Source organism: Notamacropus eugenii, chromosome 2, assembly GCF_028372415.1.
Source record: "Notamacropus eugenii isolate mMacEug1 chromosome 2, mMacEug1.pri_v2, whole genome shotgun sequence".
Taxonomy (NCBI): Eukaryota; Metazoa; Chordata; class Mammalia; order Diprotodontia; family Macropodidae; genus Notamacropus; species Notamacropus eugenii.
In genome coordinates this window covers 37,643,386-37,661,594 of record NC_092873.1, presented here as the reverse complement: position 1 = coordinate 37,661,594, position 18,209 = coordinate 37,643,386, and the positions used below count along the sequence as shown (strand labels likewise).

Sequence of the window (18,209 nt, the reverse complement as noted above, 5' to 3'; positions counted from 1 at the left end):
TACTTCGCCATCTTGGCTCCGCCCCCCGACTTATAGATTCTTACAGAAGCTTCATGCCTTTATATTACGAACACTTTCTCAAAAAAAAAAAAAAAAAAAGGCAATCAGTTGTTCAAACAACACCAAAAAGAATGAAATTGTCCATATCTTAAAAGTCAAGAAAAGAGCTTATCAAAGCTCTCAAAGAGTTATCTTTGAGTCATCTGTCTGTGCACAGTGAGTCCACTGACTCATCAGAGCTAAAATCAGAATTTATAAGGTCTAGTAATAAGAAAAATATGATATACAACGAAGACAACCCAAAATTAGTCAAACAAGCTACTGAAAACTTAAAATGGGAAAGGGAAAACAAAAGTGATTTTGATACCAACTATAAATATAATACCAACTTCTATCCAGAAGTTAAATTACTATAAATTAATTGCAACAAGGAAAACAAAAGTGCCTTAGCAAACATTTGACTCACTGGCCAAAAAAAGTGAAATATCTGCCAAAGGCAATACCAAGTTAGAAAACCAGCTCACCTATAAAGTCTTACAAAAAAGAATAGCCAATTATGAGCAGTATCATCTCATAAGGCAGAGAGAAGCTGTGGAGGGTAAAACCAGTCTAAAGAAAAATTGGCAACATAATCAACTAAGAAAACCGTTCCAAGGACATTCAAGGATGAGAACAGAAAGAAGTCTACCAAATAAAAAAATGCAGAAGATTTGCAAAAATCATTACAACGAACTTTTCTCCATCAAGGATAGTGGAATCAACACACTTAAATTCCAGGACTACAGTCTCTGAGAGAACAAAGAGGGAAAAGGCAGCCAGACAAGATCAAGCATTTATAAAGGAGAACTCTGTTGAAGGTGATACAGTTGTGAGAGCACTGAAGGACTGATTTACACGCTATTTAAGGTAGAAGATGAATAAAATCGTGGGGGAAATATCAGACCTTACTGATCCCAACAACTACTGCTTTCTCTTCTATCTATGTAGAATCTTTACGTGGGTCATCTGTACATGAACTAAGGACATCTGTAATGAGGGCATTCCTAGGAAACAAGCAGGCTTTCAAAAATAATATTCAACAATGGAACCCGCCTTTATCGGTTCATCATGACTGCAGAGAGAGTTCATGACCTCACTGTGCTTATTATTTATTAGAAAAATCATTCCACTTAATGTCTCCCCTCTGTATAGCAAGATCATTTAAGATTTCTTGAAAGACGTAAGAGCAGAAATAAACTTGTTCAATGACACACTATCCTAAATATCAGGCCAGCGTAAAACGAGAGACGTATGCTCACCAGAAATATTTGCCACAAGCATGGAAGAGACAGAGCAGAGACTGGGCTGAAGAGAGATTCTTTGTGAGTCTTCCAGATTCTTCTCTTTGGAGAAGACATTATCTTGATTTCATTAAGCTCCCAGACATTGCAAAGCCTCCTGGAAGAGATCTATGATCATTCAAAGGTGTTTGGCCTGACCATGCATACAAAAAAGACTAGATGGATGAAGAATGGACAATGCCCAGATTCTAAATGTGAATACAGAGCTTGTCCAACAGTATGTCTATCTGGGACTGACAATACAGACAATGAGTTGGGCCCACAGTTGAAAAGGAGGAGGGTGGGCTAGACTGCTTGGAGAAAATTACGAAACACTGACCCTAAGCTTCCCATAACTGCAAAGGCCCATGGTTTCAAAACAAAAACAAAATGGTGTTATATGGCAGCAAAACCTGGACTAGCATTTGTCTCTGATGAACACCAGAGAGGGCAATGGAAAGGATGTGAGCAGTCGGCAACATAACCAATGAGGAACTACAAAGAACAGGAATAAAAGATGTCATCAAAGGCTGCAAGACAGAAAGAGAAGATGGGCTGGCCATGTAAAGGAGAGGGATGACAGCAATGGCAGCTCTTTGGCATTGGGAGAAACACCTCCCCCATGTTGGACTGGACCTCCTATGGTGAACTTTTATGCTAGTGTCTCCTTCCAGATTCAATTTTCCACTGAATACAGCTCTAATTCCAATCTAAATAGGCATTTAATCATCTCGCAGGATGATAGATCTATAGCTAGAAGGAACTTAGGGGTCATCAAGTTCAACCCTCTCATTTCACAGTGCTTTTCCTGTCTAGATGGACTGAGTTTTTATTTTCTACTGGCTCATGAATAAAAGTACTAATGGACATTAATGAGAAATATCTTTTACAGTTCTTTAAGTAAAGGATGGGAGTCCCTCAGTATGGGCAGGTATGAATGGGTTGCAAATGGGATGCAAGTCATTATAAGGAACTCCCAAACTGATGAAACCATGAATTCAGTTAAGTACAAGCAAATTAATTTCAATGATACCAAAAAAAGGAAAATTAAATACATTCTGATTTTTTTGATTTCCCAAACTTAGATACATTTCAAAATAAAATCATGGTATTTATAAAAGGCAGCATTAAAAGTGGCAAAAATCTTGGTTTCGGGGTCAAAGAAGTAGAACTTAAATCCTGGCTCTGCAACTCACTTACTACCTATATGTCCATGGGCAAATCATTCCCCATCTTTGGGGAATCAGTAAGCACAGTGAATAGAGCGTTGAATGTGGAGCCAGGAAGACCTAAGATCCAAACCTCAGACACTAACTGGCTATAGAACCCTGGTTAAGTCACTTAGCCTCCCTCAGTTTCAGCTTCCTAATGTAGGAAAATGCGGATAATACTATTTACCTCACAGGGTTGCTGTGATCAAGTGAGACAATACATGTAAAGTGTGCAAATCTTAAAGGTATTGTAACAGTAACAATATAAGGTTTTATGGTGCTTACAAGTACTAACTATGGCTATAATCTCATGGTCCCTGGGCCTCAGGTTTTGTAAAATTACTACGTCAGTCCAGCTCTAAACCTCGGATCCCACGAGAGGCGTCAGAAAGGAAAAGCACACGTCACAGCAAGGAATCAATTAGGATGGAAACGGAGTAAATTTGTGTGAAAAATGACAGCCTAAGGTTTAATCTCTTATGAACTTGTGAAGAGCATTCATCTGCTTGTAAATTTACAATTGGGTGGCTGCATTTAATAACTAAAAAGAAATTCAACTCAGTCTACGGTGAAAACAGACCTATGGCTTCATCACCAACCAGTAACTCAGGACTGAATGCTTATGACAAACCAAACTGACGCAATACACCACTTGTCAGTAAGCACAGAGACATGTACCCGGACCTGTGGTACAGAAGGCACTTTCTAATGGAACTTGTTGTCTTGGGACAATTTATAATTTAGTACGCTGTGGCTGAAAGCAAGATTTCAGCACTTTAAGGGCCTCTGTGTCTTTGCTTGGGCTATTTCTCCTGCCATGAATGTTTTTTTCTCTGCTTCTCAGTCTAAATTCCATCCATCTTTCAAGGCCCAGACTTGGGGCTCAGTTCTCTAAGGGGTTCTTTGTCTACACAAACATAAAGTGACCTCTCTCTTCTCTCATCTCGGAAGGCTTTTGGTTCTTAGAAACAATATCACATTTATCATGCGATTAGCTTATTCTGATTGATGCGTAATAATGAAAGTGAAATGCACACAGAAATCTATTATCTCATCAACTTCTCTTTCTCCTCAGCAATGCAGACTACAAATCACCCAAGCCTTGTCCACATCTTCCCAAGAGAAGAAGGGGACATCTATCCAACATGTGGGGCCCTTCCTTGCCTTCTCCCAACATCACAAGTGTACCAACGGAAAGCATGCCCCTCCCACATGGCCAGCCCAGCTTCTTCTTCACTCCTACATCTCCCCACTGATGTCTTTTATCCCAATTCTTTGCACCTTTCCATCTGTTTCATGAGTCCTCTGTGCTGTACTCATTTGTATCCACTGAACTGGAGGTTCCGGTGTTCCATGACTCCTAACCATACAATCCTGGTGTAGAACTCAGGCTTTTAAAAGATGCAAGAACTCTGGGGTCATTGAAGGATCTTTGCAATTCCTGAAAGCCACCCAACCACCTGACCTGCTATTCATTTCTGGGTCCACATCCATGCACAGCTCTCTCTCTCTCTCTCTCTCTCTCTTCACATATATATATAAATATACATATATACAAATTTATATATGTATGTATATGTGCACACACACACATATACACACATATACACATACTAATGGACAAGCTCCACAAGCTATCTAACTGCATGTCATAATCTAGTAAACAGACCTTCTTCATCATTTATTTTGTCCAGTGTGAATGGTCAGGCCAAATTTTTTTGAGTGGTTACAGATTTCTTCCACTGCAATAGTCTGATGCTTGACATTGTCCACAAATAGGAGCATGTGTAGGACCTCACCCCTACAAGGAATTCCCTTTTATTCTAAATTAAATTTTAAATTATGAATTTAATCCAAACTTTTAAAGAGAGACTACACAAGACTATGAACTATATAGGGTTAAAAAAAAAAAACCTGTACAGTAAATTTAACATGATACTGTCACATATTCATGGTAATGTTAAATTGAACATATATTTCTAAAAACCCAAGTTAAATGGAATAAAGTTTCATGGTTTCACATAAAATCTCATTTTTTTTTGTACACAGAAACATTTATGCTTGTTCATAATAAAAAAATTTAAAACTGTCCTGTTTGTCCCCCTCTTCTAAGTATTTTTTAAATATCTCATTAATGCTCTTTTATTTCTCCTTTTTAAAAAAATATCTCATCATCTACCATAACCCCCTGCCCCAAATAGGACTCTCTCCCTTGTAGCAAATAAGTCCGCAAAACAAGTAAGCAAAACAAATTCATACATTGTCTGTGTGAAAACGTGTCATTCTGTGCAAGTTTATCGCTTCTCTGCCAGAGGTCCAAAGATGTGTCGTCATCAATTTTCAAAGTCAAAATAGGTCAGTCCATTGATCAGTGTTCTAAAGTCTTTCAAAATTGCTTTCCATGTCATTATTGTACAGATTGTAGAAATTGCTCTCCTCACTTCACTCTGTATTAGTGGATACAAGTCCTTCCAAGACTCTCTCCTTCATTCATTTATTTCTCTCTTCTTTGTGTTCTTGGCCTAATAAAGCTGGAATTCCTATTTATATTCTCTAAAGAGGTCTCTCTATCTCCTCTATAAGTAACATACTACTACTGTTGGGAGTCCAAAAGCAGTGGGGTGGTGGTTTTACTCTTCTTGATGGAAAAGAAAAACTATCATAAAAATCTTTTCAGAACTTTCCTATTTTTTGCTTGCTGTTCTCCTTCCATTTTTATTTTTAAAAGTTCTCGGGGGTGGGGTGTGGGTGTGTGGAGCCAAGATGGCAGAGTAACAGCACTGACTTTCTAGAGAGCTCCCGCCAAGCCCAGCCAAATACCTATAAAAAATGGCTCTAAACATATTCTGGAGCTGCAGAACCCACGGAATGACGGAGTGAAGCAAATCTCCAGCCTAAGACAGCCTGGAAGGTCGTCGAGAAGTGTCTATCATGTCACACTGGCAACAGAGCACAGTTCAGTGTGGGCTGCGAGTGCACAAAGGGGACCTGAGCAGGCCTTGGGGAGATTGAATCTCTCACACCTGTGGCAGTTTCCAGACTTCAGGACCCCAAAACACCAAGGACAAACTGGAAGGTCAGAGGGAAAAGCCTGTGGGACCAGTGCAGGAGGGTGAAGTGATCCAGCCCCAGCCCCAGGGCAGCAGGGGGGAAGGGGATGAAGAAACCTGCAGCAGCCACTGTTTCTGGAGTTCTAGGCCCACAGATTGTGGGGGGATCAAGGGACTGAGTGTACACCACCCACCCTGACTGGAAGCAGAGAACTACCTTGACAACGAGCTCAGAAGTCAAGTAAACGGCTGGGGAAATGAGCAAAAACTGGAAAAAGAATCAGACTATAGAATCTTACTTTGGTGACAAGGAGGACCAAAGCATGCAAACAAAAGAAAACAAAATCAAAGCTCCTCCATCAAAAGCCTCCAAGAAAAATATGAATTGGTCTCAGGCCATGGAAGAGCTCACAAAGGATTGTGAAAAGTTCTCAGGATGAATTTGCTTAACTGCTTTTCTCTCAATGTTCTCTCTTACCTGGTTTTACCTACCCTGCTTCTCTTTTTGCTTTGAGGTTCATAATCCTTTTCTGTAAGACTTTACAAATGAGCTTATGTTCTAAACCAGTACTGTCTATGGCTGTCATCTCTCTCTTCCTGACATGTAAGTCCAATGTTTGCTGGTTAAGGTGCTTTTTTTAGGCTGAGTATCCCTTTTATGGCAATCAATGCTAGATTTCTACATGGAATTACAGTATGAGCCTGTGTCCTCTCTTCTGTCCGTCATCCACTTGTCATCATGAATAACTTGTTTAAATAAGTCAAGATTGAGCTATTTCAAGTTCAAACCACATCTTATTTTCCATCTCTGTTTTAGTTTTCTGTTAATTCTGATCTTGTCTGACCAGATCACTGATTAAGGAATGACCCATCAGTATCAAGTTATTTCCTATATGTTAAAATATATATTTCATCTGTTGTGATTTAATTTAATTTAATTTAATTTAATTTGTGGTTCCAACAAAAGACCAACTGGCAGCTAGGTGGTGCAGTAGATAGAACCTGGGCCAGGAGTCAGGAAGACCTGAGTTCAAATCCAGCTTCAGACATTTACTAGCTGTATGACCCTGGGCAGACCCCTCTCTGCCAGTTTCCTTACCTGGAAAATGGGGATAAAAATAGCACCTGCCTCCTAAGGTTGTTGTGGGGATCTAGTATTTGTAAAAAACCACTTAGCACAGTGCCTTGCACACAGCAGACATGATACAAATGCAGTTATTATTACCAACATAATAATCACCATCATTATTAAAAGGGCTAGACAAGATAAACATGGTAAGACTCATCACCATTAGACTGGTGATGGCTTCTTTAGCTATGGCAAAGAACAAGTGAACAAAGAAAAATATAGTGATGGTCCTCAGCTCCATGTAGCCCCTTATTCCTTAGGCCATGTCAGTGCTGGGGTGGCAGAAAAAGGGACAGAGGATGCCAAGAATCTCAGTTCACAAGAAATAATTTGTTGAAAAATAACAGCAGCTTCTACATGGACCCTGACCTCTGCCACAGTGGGCAAACAGGCCAAGAAGTTCTCTCATGGGCTTGGGAGCCCAAATGAAATAAGCACACACTTTGCTACTCAGTGACTTCCATTTCCCAACCCCAAAAGGCAGAGTCCAGATCTTAGACTTGTACTGAAGTAACCCACCCCGGGGTCAGGTACTCCATAAATACTGACTAATTCAGTGCCATTAAAATCATGCAGAATAACAACAAAAACAGTGTCTGAAAAAAGCTATTTTGACGTCAATAAGAAGCTCCTGTTTTCTTAAAAATGAAATGATTGTTTCTAGGTATACTGCTTAAGAACTTCAGAATTCTGAAGATTTTCCTTGCTCTTTATGGATTAAACTGGTTAACCTAGTTTGAAAATCTATTATATTCTCAACTTGAGGTACACTTTCACATAAACAATATTTAAACACTGAAGAAAGGTTACTTTATTTTTACATTTGAAAACTAGTGGTTTACTATTGGAAGAGGGGGCGCATGATGTAATTTAGGCCCTAAAGATTCTCACTCATGCATAATAGGGACAGGCAAATAAGAATGCTATTTTAAAAGCAACATATCTACTATACAATATGTACTATTTTCCTTCTGACTATTACTTCTGAGTTACTGTAAGATTTCTCATCAATATGACCACAAGAGGAAGGGGTGAAAAAGCAAAAGTCCTTAAAAGCTACCACAAAGAAAACTAGAGGATTAATGTGTGGAAGGGGCTGGTGAAAACTGAGAGCTAATGTATTTTTTGGAGACACTCTTGATGGAGAATGCTGGACTTGCAGTCAAAGAGCCTTGGTTTATTTCCCAGCTGTACTGAAGCCACTTAATCTCTCTGAGCCTCAGTTTCCTTACCCAGAAAGGAGAAAAGAAAACTGGATGCCCTTTTAGGCTCCTTCCAGTTCTAAATCAATGGTTTTATGATTCTATGGTTCTCTGCCAACCTACTACAAGGTCAATTTCTCATCTCATGGAACTTGGAAAATAGCCTTAGTTACAAGGAATTAATGACTATAAACACAAGTAGTTGTACAAGACTTCCTTATACTTTGCAAATTGAACATCTTTTGGACTAAGAGTCCTGGTCCTTTTAAAAAAATATCTAATAAAGATGGATTAAAAAACAAAACAAAACACATAACTTAAAATGTGCCAAATCCTGAAAGCATCTTGACAAAAAAGTTTTAATGAGCCCTTCATTTCTTAATAAAGCACTACTGCCAGTAAACCTAAAACAACTCTGAAAGTCACCCATCTCTGGGAAGGTTTCTGTGTCATCTGGGAATGCACAACTCTCCAAATTCTAAGATTTCCTAAATCAATATAATCTACCATAGAATTAAAATTCTTGGATATGAGAGTTCAAACTCACCTAGAAACATCTAAGTCATTAACAAATCCCTATAAAAGGCCAGAAAGCCATCTGAATACAGACCAAAATATACTATTTTTTCACTTCTTTTCTCCCCTCCCCCAAACTGCCCTCTTTTCTATTATTTCCCCCCTCTTATCCCCTTCCCCCCTACTTTCCTATAGGGTAAGATACTCAACTAAGTGTGTATGTTATTCCCTCTTTAAGCCAATTCTGATGAAAGTAAGGTTCACTCATTCTTTCTCACCTCCCCCTTTTTCCCCTCCATGGTGAAACCTTTTTCTTGGCTTTCTTATGTGAGATAATTAACCCCATTCTATCTCTTCCTTTCTCCTTCTCCCAATATATTTCTCTCTCATCCCTTAATTTTTCAGTTATCATCCCTTCATATTCAACTCACCCTGTGCCCTCTATCTACCTATCTATTTCCCCTCAACTATCCTAATACTGAGTAAAGTCTCATGAATTACAAATATCATCTTTCCATGTAGGAATGTAAACAGTTCAACTTTAATAAGTCTCTTATTTCTCTTTCCTGTTTTCCTTTCCATGCTTCTTTTGATTTTTGTATTTGAAAATCAAATTTTCTGTTCAGCTCTGGTCTTTTCGTCAAGAATGCTTGAAAGTCCTCTATTTCACTGAATGTCCATTTTTTTAACCTAAAGGATTATACTCAGTTTTGCTAGGTAGGTGATTCTTGGCTTTAAATCTATCTCCTCTGACTCCCAGAATATCATATTCCAAGCCCTTTGATCCCTTAATGTAGAAGCTACTAGATCTTGTGTTATTCTGATTGTATTTCCACAGTATTTGAATTGTTTTTTTCTGGCTGGTGGCAATATTTTCTCCTTGACCTGGGAATTCTGGAATTTGGCTACAATATTCCTAGGAGTTTTCCTTTCAGGATCCATTTCCAAAGGTAATCAGTGGATTCTTTCGATTTCTATTTTATCCTCTGGTTCTAGAATATCACGGCAGTTTTCCTTGATAATTTCTTGAAAGATGATGATGTCTATGCTTTTTTTGATCATGGCTTTGATGTAGTCCAATATTTTTAAAATTATATCTCCTGGATCTATTTTCTAGGTCAGTGTTTTTTCCAATGAGATAGTTCACACAGTCTTCTATTTTTTCATTCTTTTGGTTCTGTTTTATAGTTTCTTAATTTCTCAAAAGCTTCCATTTGTTCCACTCTGATTTTTAAGAAATTATTTTTTGCAGTGAGCTTTTGAACCTCCTTTTCCATTCGACCAATTCTGCTTTTTAAGGCATTCTTCTCCTCATTGGCTTTTTGGACTTTTTTTGCCATTTGGGTTAGTCTATTTTTTAAGGTGTTATTTTCTTCAGTATTTTTTGGGGTCTCCTTTAGCAAGCTACTGACTCCATTTTCATGATTTCCTTGCATGACTCTCATTTTTCTTCCCAATTTTTCCTCAAAATCCTTTTTGAGCTCTTCCATTGCCTGTGACCAATTCATATTTTTCTTGGAGGCTTTTGATATAGGAGTTTTGACTTTGTTGTCTTCTTCTGGTTGTATATTTTTATTTTCTTTGTCACCAAATTAACATTTCATAGTATGAGTTCTTTTACAATGTTTACTCACCTTCCTAGCCAGACACTTGACTTTCTAACTCTTTCTCTAACTCTTTTTGTCCCAAGGTAGGACTCTGCTTCCAATGCGAGTGGGGGTGGTGTGCTGTCCCAGGCTTCAGGGATTTTGTATCAGCCGCTTGATCCTCCAATGTCTATGGGCCCAGAGCTCTGCAAGCAGCTTCTGGCCACCACACACCCCCACTGCCCTGGGGCTGGGGCCAGACCAGGCCAGGCCACATGCTCCTCTTTCACCCAGGTCCCAGAGAGTTTTTCCACTGACCCTTTTGGCGTGTGTGGGTTAAGAAGTCTGGAAACTGCCACAGCTACCAATGATTCAGTCTCCTGAGGCCTGCTCCAGCCTGTCTCCTGGTGTGGTCTATGCCAGACTGCACTGCACTCCCTGCCTAGTACGAAAGACCTTCTCTGGCAACTTTCTAGGTGTCTTGGGCTGGGAATTTGTTTCACTGTCATTTTGTGAGTTCTGTAGCTCTAGAATTTGTTTGGAGTCATTTTTTACAGGTATTTGGAGGGCTTTGAGGGAGAGTTCAGGGAAGTCCCTGCTTTTACTCTGCCATCTTGGCTCTGCCCCAGAGGAATAGAATTTAGAACTCAAAACTTAAAAAAAAAAACCACCAAATGTGTACATCATCAACCTTTGTCCTACTCTTCAAAATCTTGCATCAGCTCTTTGTTGCTTTCTCAAGTAAAAACTACATTTTGAAAGGATTTCCACAGTCTTCTCCCATCCATACTTATGATTCCCAAGCTCTGGGAGACTGTGTCATTATATCACTGGTCAATTTTACATTTCCTGCATGTAGAGTTAGTTACTCATACACAAAGTAGATATTTCATAATTATTTACCTTCTGATTAAAATGTGTATTTATACTTATCTCAGAAAGTCTAGCACAGTGTTCTAAACATAACAGATGACATGAGCTGTTGAGTGAACTGACTTCATATATCTAGCTGGACCATCTGCATGACTACAAAATTCAAGGACTCAACTGCACCCCTACAGATCCTTTCTTCCACTGGAATCTCCATTCTAAGAGAAGGCCCAGGCCATCTAAGCTTCACTTGGTGGACTTTGTCATCATTCTATCCCTCTCCCCCAACAGGTGCGCTTCTCAGGTCCTTTTGAAATGAAATCTTCCCTCATTAGAATGTCAGCTCCTTGAGAACAGGACCTTCCTTTCATTTAGCTTATATCTGTATCCCCAGTACTTAGTATAGGGCCCATAGTAGGTGCTTAATAAATGTCTGACTGATACTCATTCAGCTCTAATTCAGAGCCTTTCCAATTGTACAGGCATGGGTCACTGCCATGCCATGGGATATCAGGGCTCACGTCAAGGGAGGATGACTAATGAGCTTCAATCACTGTTTTGAACCTTTGGCCTCTACAGAGCTGGTGGCACAAGCTTCAAAAACCCTCCCCTTTCCTTTTCACCAAATCCCTCCTAATCTTTAAAGATTAGATAAAAATCCTAGTCCTCTGGAAAGACTGTTATTAAATCACACATACAAAAGAAAAAACTCTTTACCATCTTCACTGAATCTGTTACTACTGTGCACATAGCAGTGACCAGCACAAAGAAAATCCTTAAAAAATGTTAGGGGTGTAAGCTCAGTTTTATGAGGACAGTCTTGGGCAGGTAAAAGTGAGGACTTCTAAACCTCAGAGTTCTCACGAGGCCCCCCAGGGAACAGCTGGGGATTGAGGTGTGAAACACGGGCTATCTCGTGCATTTCCACCTCTTCTCAGTGGGAAACTTGCTGGGGAGAGCATCCCACCCTTGAGATTGGCCCGTGGTCTGAGCACACCTGTTGTTGACTAGCTAGGGGCTGAGAGCACGCACGGTATTCACGTGCAAACTATGTGGCGGGAGAGCTTAAGTAGGGACAGGAACGCCTGAAGGCCGTCTTCTGGATGCAGAGTCCCCTCCGGGGGCTCTTCTGGCTGCGGGGCCCTTGGAGGGAAGAGGGGTCCCCCCTCTTCCGCTCCCATCCTCTTGCTGTATGATCCTTGCCCCTTGGGAGGAGGAGGATTCCTCTCTCCTGAGGAAGAATTCACCCTGCACATGTAACTAAGACCCTGAATAAAGCCTAACCCTTGTTTGACTCTGGAAAGTCTCTTCTCTCAATACGTTTATCCGGTTGGCCACCGAAGACCAGTGAAAAGGTAAGACTCGGGTAGTCCATCGGCCTCTAGGCCGAACAAAAAAATGCCTGACTTTACTACATGCACTGATCTGTTTACAAAGATTTGCACAAAGTGTTGTACAGCTACAACTCTGACAGACTATTCTCCCATTCTAGTTCTTTCCAATCTATAAATCTGCAGGGGAGAGAGATTACAATTAATCTGTATCTTGCAGATTCCTCAAATGCCTACTTAGCAATATCTTATATTTTCTGGATAACAAATGTTTATGTGGGTGAATAAGAAAAGTAATTATGACACTGTAAAATAAAGGAAGTAAGGAAGAAATGAAAAGGCATTTACTATCTTTGGAACAGTGGGATACAACCAGAAAAAGTAAGACAGTCAGTTCATGTACTCGAGGAGCTCAGACTCTAACTGAAAGGGGCACTTTATTTAAAAAAAAGCCAATCAACAAGCATTTATTAGGTACTTAACTACACAGCCAGGCACTGTGCTGCCAGGCCCTGTAGATATGGCTACAAGCAAAAGTAAAGATAGTTACTGTCCTCAAAGAGTTTACTTGCTAATTGTACGTGAAAGGGAGCTAAAAGTGGGGGGCAGTACAAAGGGCCTCAATAAACGCGTGACTGGGAAGTGTTCAGAATCAGAGCTAGAAGGTGAAGGCAACCAGGAGAGCTTGGGCCCTTCCTCCCAGGGAGGGTCCCTTATAGGGGGCTAAGAGGCAGAGGTATGTTCAAAGGCAAAAAGGTCACAGACACTGAGGGAACCTCCAAAGTAAAAAGGTGACTGAAGCATAGGAAAGTCTAGAGAGCCATAAGTTGGGCCAGGAAAGGAATGGAAAGGCCAGATGTCCCAAGGGCAGGATGGCAGGGTGGAAGACAAGGCCTAGGGTCATAAAGTCAGGTGGGAGTGCTAGGGGCTCTTTCCCATCCAGCATGGGTTGTGCGATGGCCTAAGGATAGGAGAAGAGGTGCCCTAAAGTTGGAGGTTCTTCTAACTGCCTACTTGCCTGAATGAGTCCTGGGACCAAAGAGGAAAGACATGTCCTTAAAAAAGACACAAGGAGAACCACAAGCACTTAGTGAATACTGAGACAAATGAATTAAAAAACCCTTAACATAACACTTTTTTGAAAGCAAGAAATATTAACTCTATTAACAAGCTCACTCTTTAGTTTTTTAACCACCAAATACTCACCAGGACTTAGAATGAATATCATTCTTTATAGACAAAATTCTTTTTTAAAAAAAGTTTATTTATTTTTAGTTTTCATTACCACAAAATTTTGAGTTCCAAAATTTCTTCCCGTCTCTTCCTTCTTTGCATTCTGATAATCCCTTCCTTCAGTATGCCCTCCCTTCTATCACACCCTTCCCTTCTCTCATCCCCCATCTTCTGTCTTTTCCTGTAGTGCAAGATTGATTTCTATATTCCATTACCTGTATTTCTTATTTCCTAGTGGTATGCAAAAACAATTCTCAACATTTGTTCCTAAACATTGAGTTTCAACTTATCTCCCTTCCTCCCTCTCCACCCATCCCCACTGAGAAGGCAAGCAATTCAATAGGCTATATATATATATGAAGTTTTGCAAAAGTCTTTCATAAGTCATGTTGTGTAAGACTGACTATATTTCTCTCCATCCTATCCTGCCCCCCCATTTATTCTATTCTCTCTTTTGACCTTATCCCTCACCAAAAGTGTTTACTTCTAATTACTCCCTTCTCCCATTTGCCCTCCATTCTATCATCCCCCCCACCCCACTTATCCCCTTCTTCCCTACTTTCCTGTAGTGTAAGACAGAATTTCATACCAAATTGAGTGAGTTTGTTATTCCCTCCTTAAGCCAAATGTGAAGAGAATAAGCTTCACTTTTTCCCTCTCACCACCTCCCTTTTCTCCTCCATTGAAAAAATTTTTCTTGCCTCTTTTATGAGATACTTTGCCCCATTTCATTCCTCTCTTTCTCCTCCCAATCTATCTATTCTTCTCTCACCTCTTAATTTTATTTTTTTAAGATATCATCCCTTCTTATTTACACATCATGTGCTTTCTGTTTATAGGGGTGTGTGTGTGTGTGTGTGTGTGTGTGTGTGTGTGTGTGTGTGTGTGTGTGTGTGTGTGTAATCCCTCCAACTACCCAAATATTGAGAAAAGTCTCAAGAGTTACAAATATTATCTTTCCATAAAGGAATGTAAACAATTCAACTTTAGAAAGTCCCTTATGATTTCTCTTTCCTGTTTACCTTTTCATTCTTCTCTTGATTCTTGTGTTTGAAAGTCAAATTTTCTAGTCAGTTCTGGTCTTTTCATCAAGAATGCTTGCAAGTCCTCTATATCACTGAAAGACCATTTTTTCCCTTGCAGTATTATGCTCAGTTTTGCTGATTCTTGGTTTTAATCCTAGTTCCTTTGACTTCTGGAATATCGTATTTCAAGCCCTTCGATTCCTTAATATAGAAGATGCTAGATCTTGTGTTATCCTGATCGTATTTCCACAATACTCAAACAGTTGCTTTCTAACTGCTTGCAATATTTTCTCCTTGAACTGGGAACTCTGGAATTTGTTTACAATATTCCTAGGAGTTTCTCTTTTCAGATCTCTTTCAGGAGGTGATCAGTGGATTCTTTCAATATTTATTTTGCCCTCTGGTTCTAGAATATCAGGGTAGTTTTCCTTGATAATTTCATGAAAGATGATGTCTAGGCTCTTTTTTTGATCATGGCTTTCAGGTAGTCCCATAATTTTTAAATTGTCTCTCCTGGATCTATTTTCCAGGTCAGTTGTTTTTCCAGTGAGACATTTCACATTATCTTCTATTTTTTCATTCTTTTGGTTTTGTTTTGTAATTTCTTGGTTTCTCATGAAGTCATTAGCTTCCATCTGCTCCATTCTAATTTCTAAAGAACTATTTTGAACCTCCTTTTCCATTTGGCTAATTCTGCTTTTTAAAGCATTCTTCTCCTCATTGGCTTTTTGGACCTCTTCTGCCAATTGAATTAGCCTATGTTTAAAGGTGTTATTTTCTTCAGCATTTTTTTGGGTCTCCTTTAGCAAACTGTTGACTTGCTTTTCATCATTTTCTTGCATAGCTCTCATTTCTCTATCCAATTTTTCCTCCACCTCTCTTTTTGAGCTCTTTCATGGCCTGAGACTACTGCACATCCACTTTGGAGGTTTTGGATGCACAGGCCCTTACCCCAAGATCTTCCTCTGATGGCATGCATCGCTCCTCCTCCTCTGAAAGGATGGAAGAAAATACCTGCTCACCCAGAAAGTAACCTTCTATTGTCTTATTATTTTTCCCTTTTTTGGGCATTTTCCCAGCCAGTTATTTGACTTTTGAGTCCTTTCTCAAGAAGAGTGTTTACTCTGGGGACCTGTAAGTTCCTCCAAGGTGGCACAATCAAGGGAGAGGAGTTTACTCCTCTCCTGGCCTGCACACTGGTCTGGGAAGCAACGAAAAACTTTTCTGCCCAGAATCTGCAAGTAGTAGAACTCCCTCTCCACAGCTGCTTCCAGCTTTGCCAGTGCTCCTCCTCCTCCTCACCCCAGGGCTGGGCTCAGGCCTGAGATTCAGATCAGCTGCTCAAATCCCCCAGAGGCTTTAGGTGGGAGGCTCCAAAAATGGACACTGCTGCTGCTGGCAGGGCCCATAACCCTTCTCATTCAGATGAAAAAGCTTTCTCACTGACCTTTGAAGCTTTCTTTGGTGCTTGTGGTTTGAGGGAACCAACACTGAGAACCAACACTGCTGCTGGGGATTTCGCCCCCAAGACCTGTTCTGGTCCTGTTCCTGTCAGTGTCAAGAGGCCAGGGCTGGGCTGGGGTCCATGGGCTGCACTTTGCTCCATGCTCCGTACAATAGACCATTCCTGTTGGTTTTCCAGGCTACCTTGGCCTGGAAATCTCTTTTACTCTGTCATTCTGTGGCTTCCACTGCTCTAGAATTTGTTGTCATTTTTTTTACAGGTATTTTATGGGCTGTGGGGGAAGAGCTAGAGGATGTGTGTCTTTCTACTCTACCACCTTCTATCTCTAGCTATAGATATAATTCTTTATAGATTTTGCTGAAACTCTGAAATTACTTTGAGAAGGGAATGCTGTTTCCCACTTTTAGTCTGTTAGTTCAAGAGCAGAAATAATTAAACTAAGAGCCCCATTTCTCATACTGCTAAGTCACCTAAAAGCCAAAAATGGCTTAATCTGTCCTAGTCCAGCAGCAAAGAACCAGCTCATCCAACTAGAGCTTCCTCCAACACACACATAGGAAGCCTGAAGTCCTAATCAAGGAAGACTTCTGTGTACTGAAATGAGTTTCAGGTATTGCCCAATCACCAAATATACAGACAAGACATGAAAATGCAAGCAGATTCTGACTTCGCCCAACACACTGTGAGTATGTCATCCCCATACCTGCTTCATCACTTGCTTCTTGAAGGCTTCTCTTTGAAGACTGTCACTCACGGAGGTCTGTCAAAAGAAAAACAATTACCTCTTGGTTTAAAACTGTTAAAAAATTTCTCTTTCATTTTCTAATTACTAGTAACACAATAAAAACTAGTGTTTAGTTGTTTCTGTATATTAAATTAATATCTTGCTCAAATCTACTTCCAAAACTTCTGAGAATAAAAAAGTGAAAGAGTTCTATAGTTATATCTCCATATACCCTAGGAAACATAGGATAGTGCTTTGCATAGAGTAGATATTCAATAAATGATGAAGGAAAAAGGATTCATGTAGGGATATTCATGAACTGCATAAAAGCTTTAAACATTCCCTTATTCTTATATCTAATTCCAGTTGTTGTAAGCTCTTCAAATATGAGCCTCTAAAATGCACAAATGGTTAAAAAAAATTAAGAAATAATACACATGACTTAAAACAACTTGCAAGGGCTTTACTTGCCCAAATATGTTAATGTCCCAATGCAATTTACCTCTGGAACCACTGGCCATACTTCTGGCCAGTATGGAACCTGACATACAAATCACATCACCAAGAAACAGATTGCAAGTTCTTTGGAGGTCAAAGGTTTTCTAAAGTTTCTGCCACAGAAAGATACGTTGAAGGGGATGTTTTCAGAAAAGTATGGGAAGACTTGTATGAACTGATGCTGAGGGGAAGGTGAGGAGAACCAAGAGAACAATATATATGGTAACAACAACACTGCAAAGACAATTTGGGAAGACTTAAGGAACAATCACAACTGCAAAAGATGGATGAAAAACAACGTCCACTGCCGCTCCATTCCTAACAGCAAGGTGGTGAACTCAGGGTTCAAAATGGGACATAGACTGAACACAGCCAATATATGGATTTATTTTGTTTGCCTGTGCTCCAAGGATCATATTTTTCTTTTTTCACTTAGGGTGGTTGAGATTTGGGAAGAAAGGAATGCTAGCTTAAAGCACTGCCTGAAAAGAGAGAGAAAGAAAAAAGAGTCACTGAAGAACTGTCTAAAGTACACAAAAAAGAACTGAAGGAAGTTCAAAAGAAAACAGACAAGAAGGGTAACTTTGAAAGTACTTCATGCTGGATTTATTATATTCTTTAAAAATCAAGCTGTTCCAAAGAGATTTATGGATTCACAAAGAATACCCTTTTCCCTCCTGTTCTACTTTGTATATGGAAATGCTCTTCATTTTGGCAATGTCATTAAATTCAGAATTTGTTAAAAAACATCTTTTGAAAAAGAATTTAGAGCCAGGTAATAAGGTACAACCTAGGCCGAGGAGCTGCTCCACCAGCTGCCACAAAGCCTCAAATAAACTGACACACACCATATTCCATGGGCTCTTAGACTCTGAACCTATTAAGGGTGGAAAGGCTGAGGAATATTTTGTTTGTTGGAACACATTTTTGCAGCCTGAAGAGATGTTTCAGAACTACATTCAAATTGGTTAGAATGGCATTTATAAACAGAATGATTCATTTGTAATAGTAAAGAGGCTTTTAATACCAGAAAGTGTATACTTCAGTTAG

At 39.8% G+C, this 18,209-nt stretch overlaps 1 protein-coding gene across 4 annotated transcripts in view; it reads right to left on the bottom strand.

Moving 5' to 3' along the window:
• Positions 1 to 18,209, bottom strand: part of NSRP1 (nuclear speckle splicing regulatory protein 1) — a 62,229-nt gene that overhangs the window by 9,364 nt on the left and 34,656 nt on the right. For 3 of the 4 annotated variants that reach the window (XM_072639865.1, XM_072639867.1, XM_072639868.1), the window contains one exon: positions 16,641 to 16,697. In XM_072639865.1, coding sequence (XP_072495966.1) covers positions 16,641 to 16,697 — 57 coding nt within the window. Of the gene's footprint in view, positions 1 to 1,298; positions 1,438 to 16,640; positions 16,698 to 18,209 lie in introns of those variants that run through there. The other variant, XM_072639866.1, reaches the window with a different exon arrangement.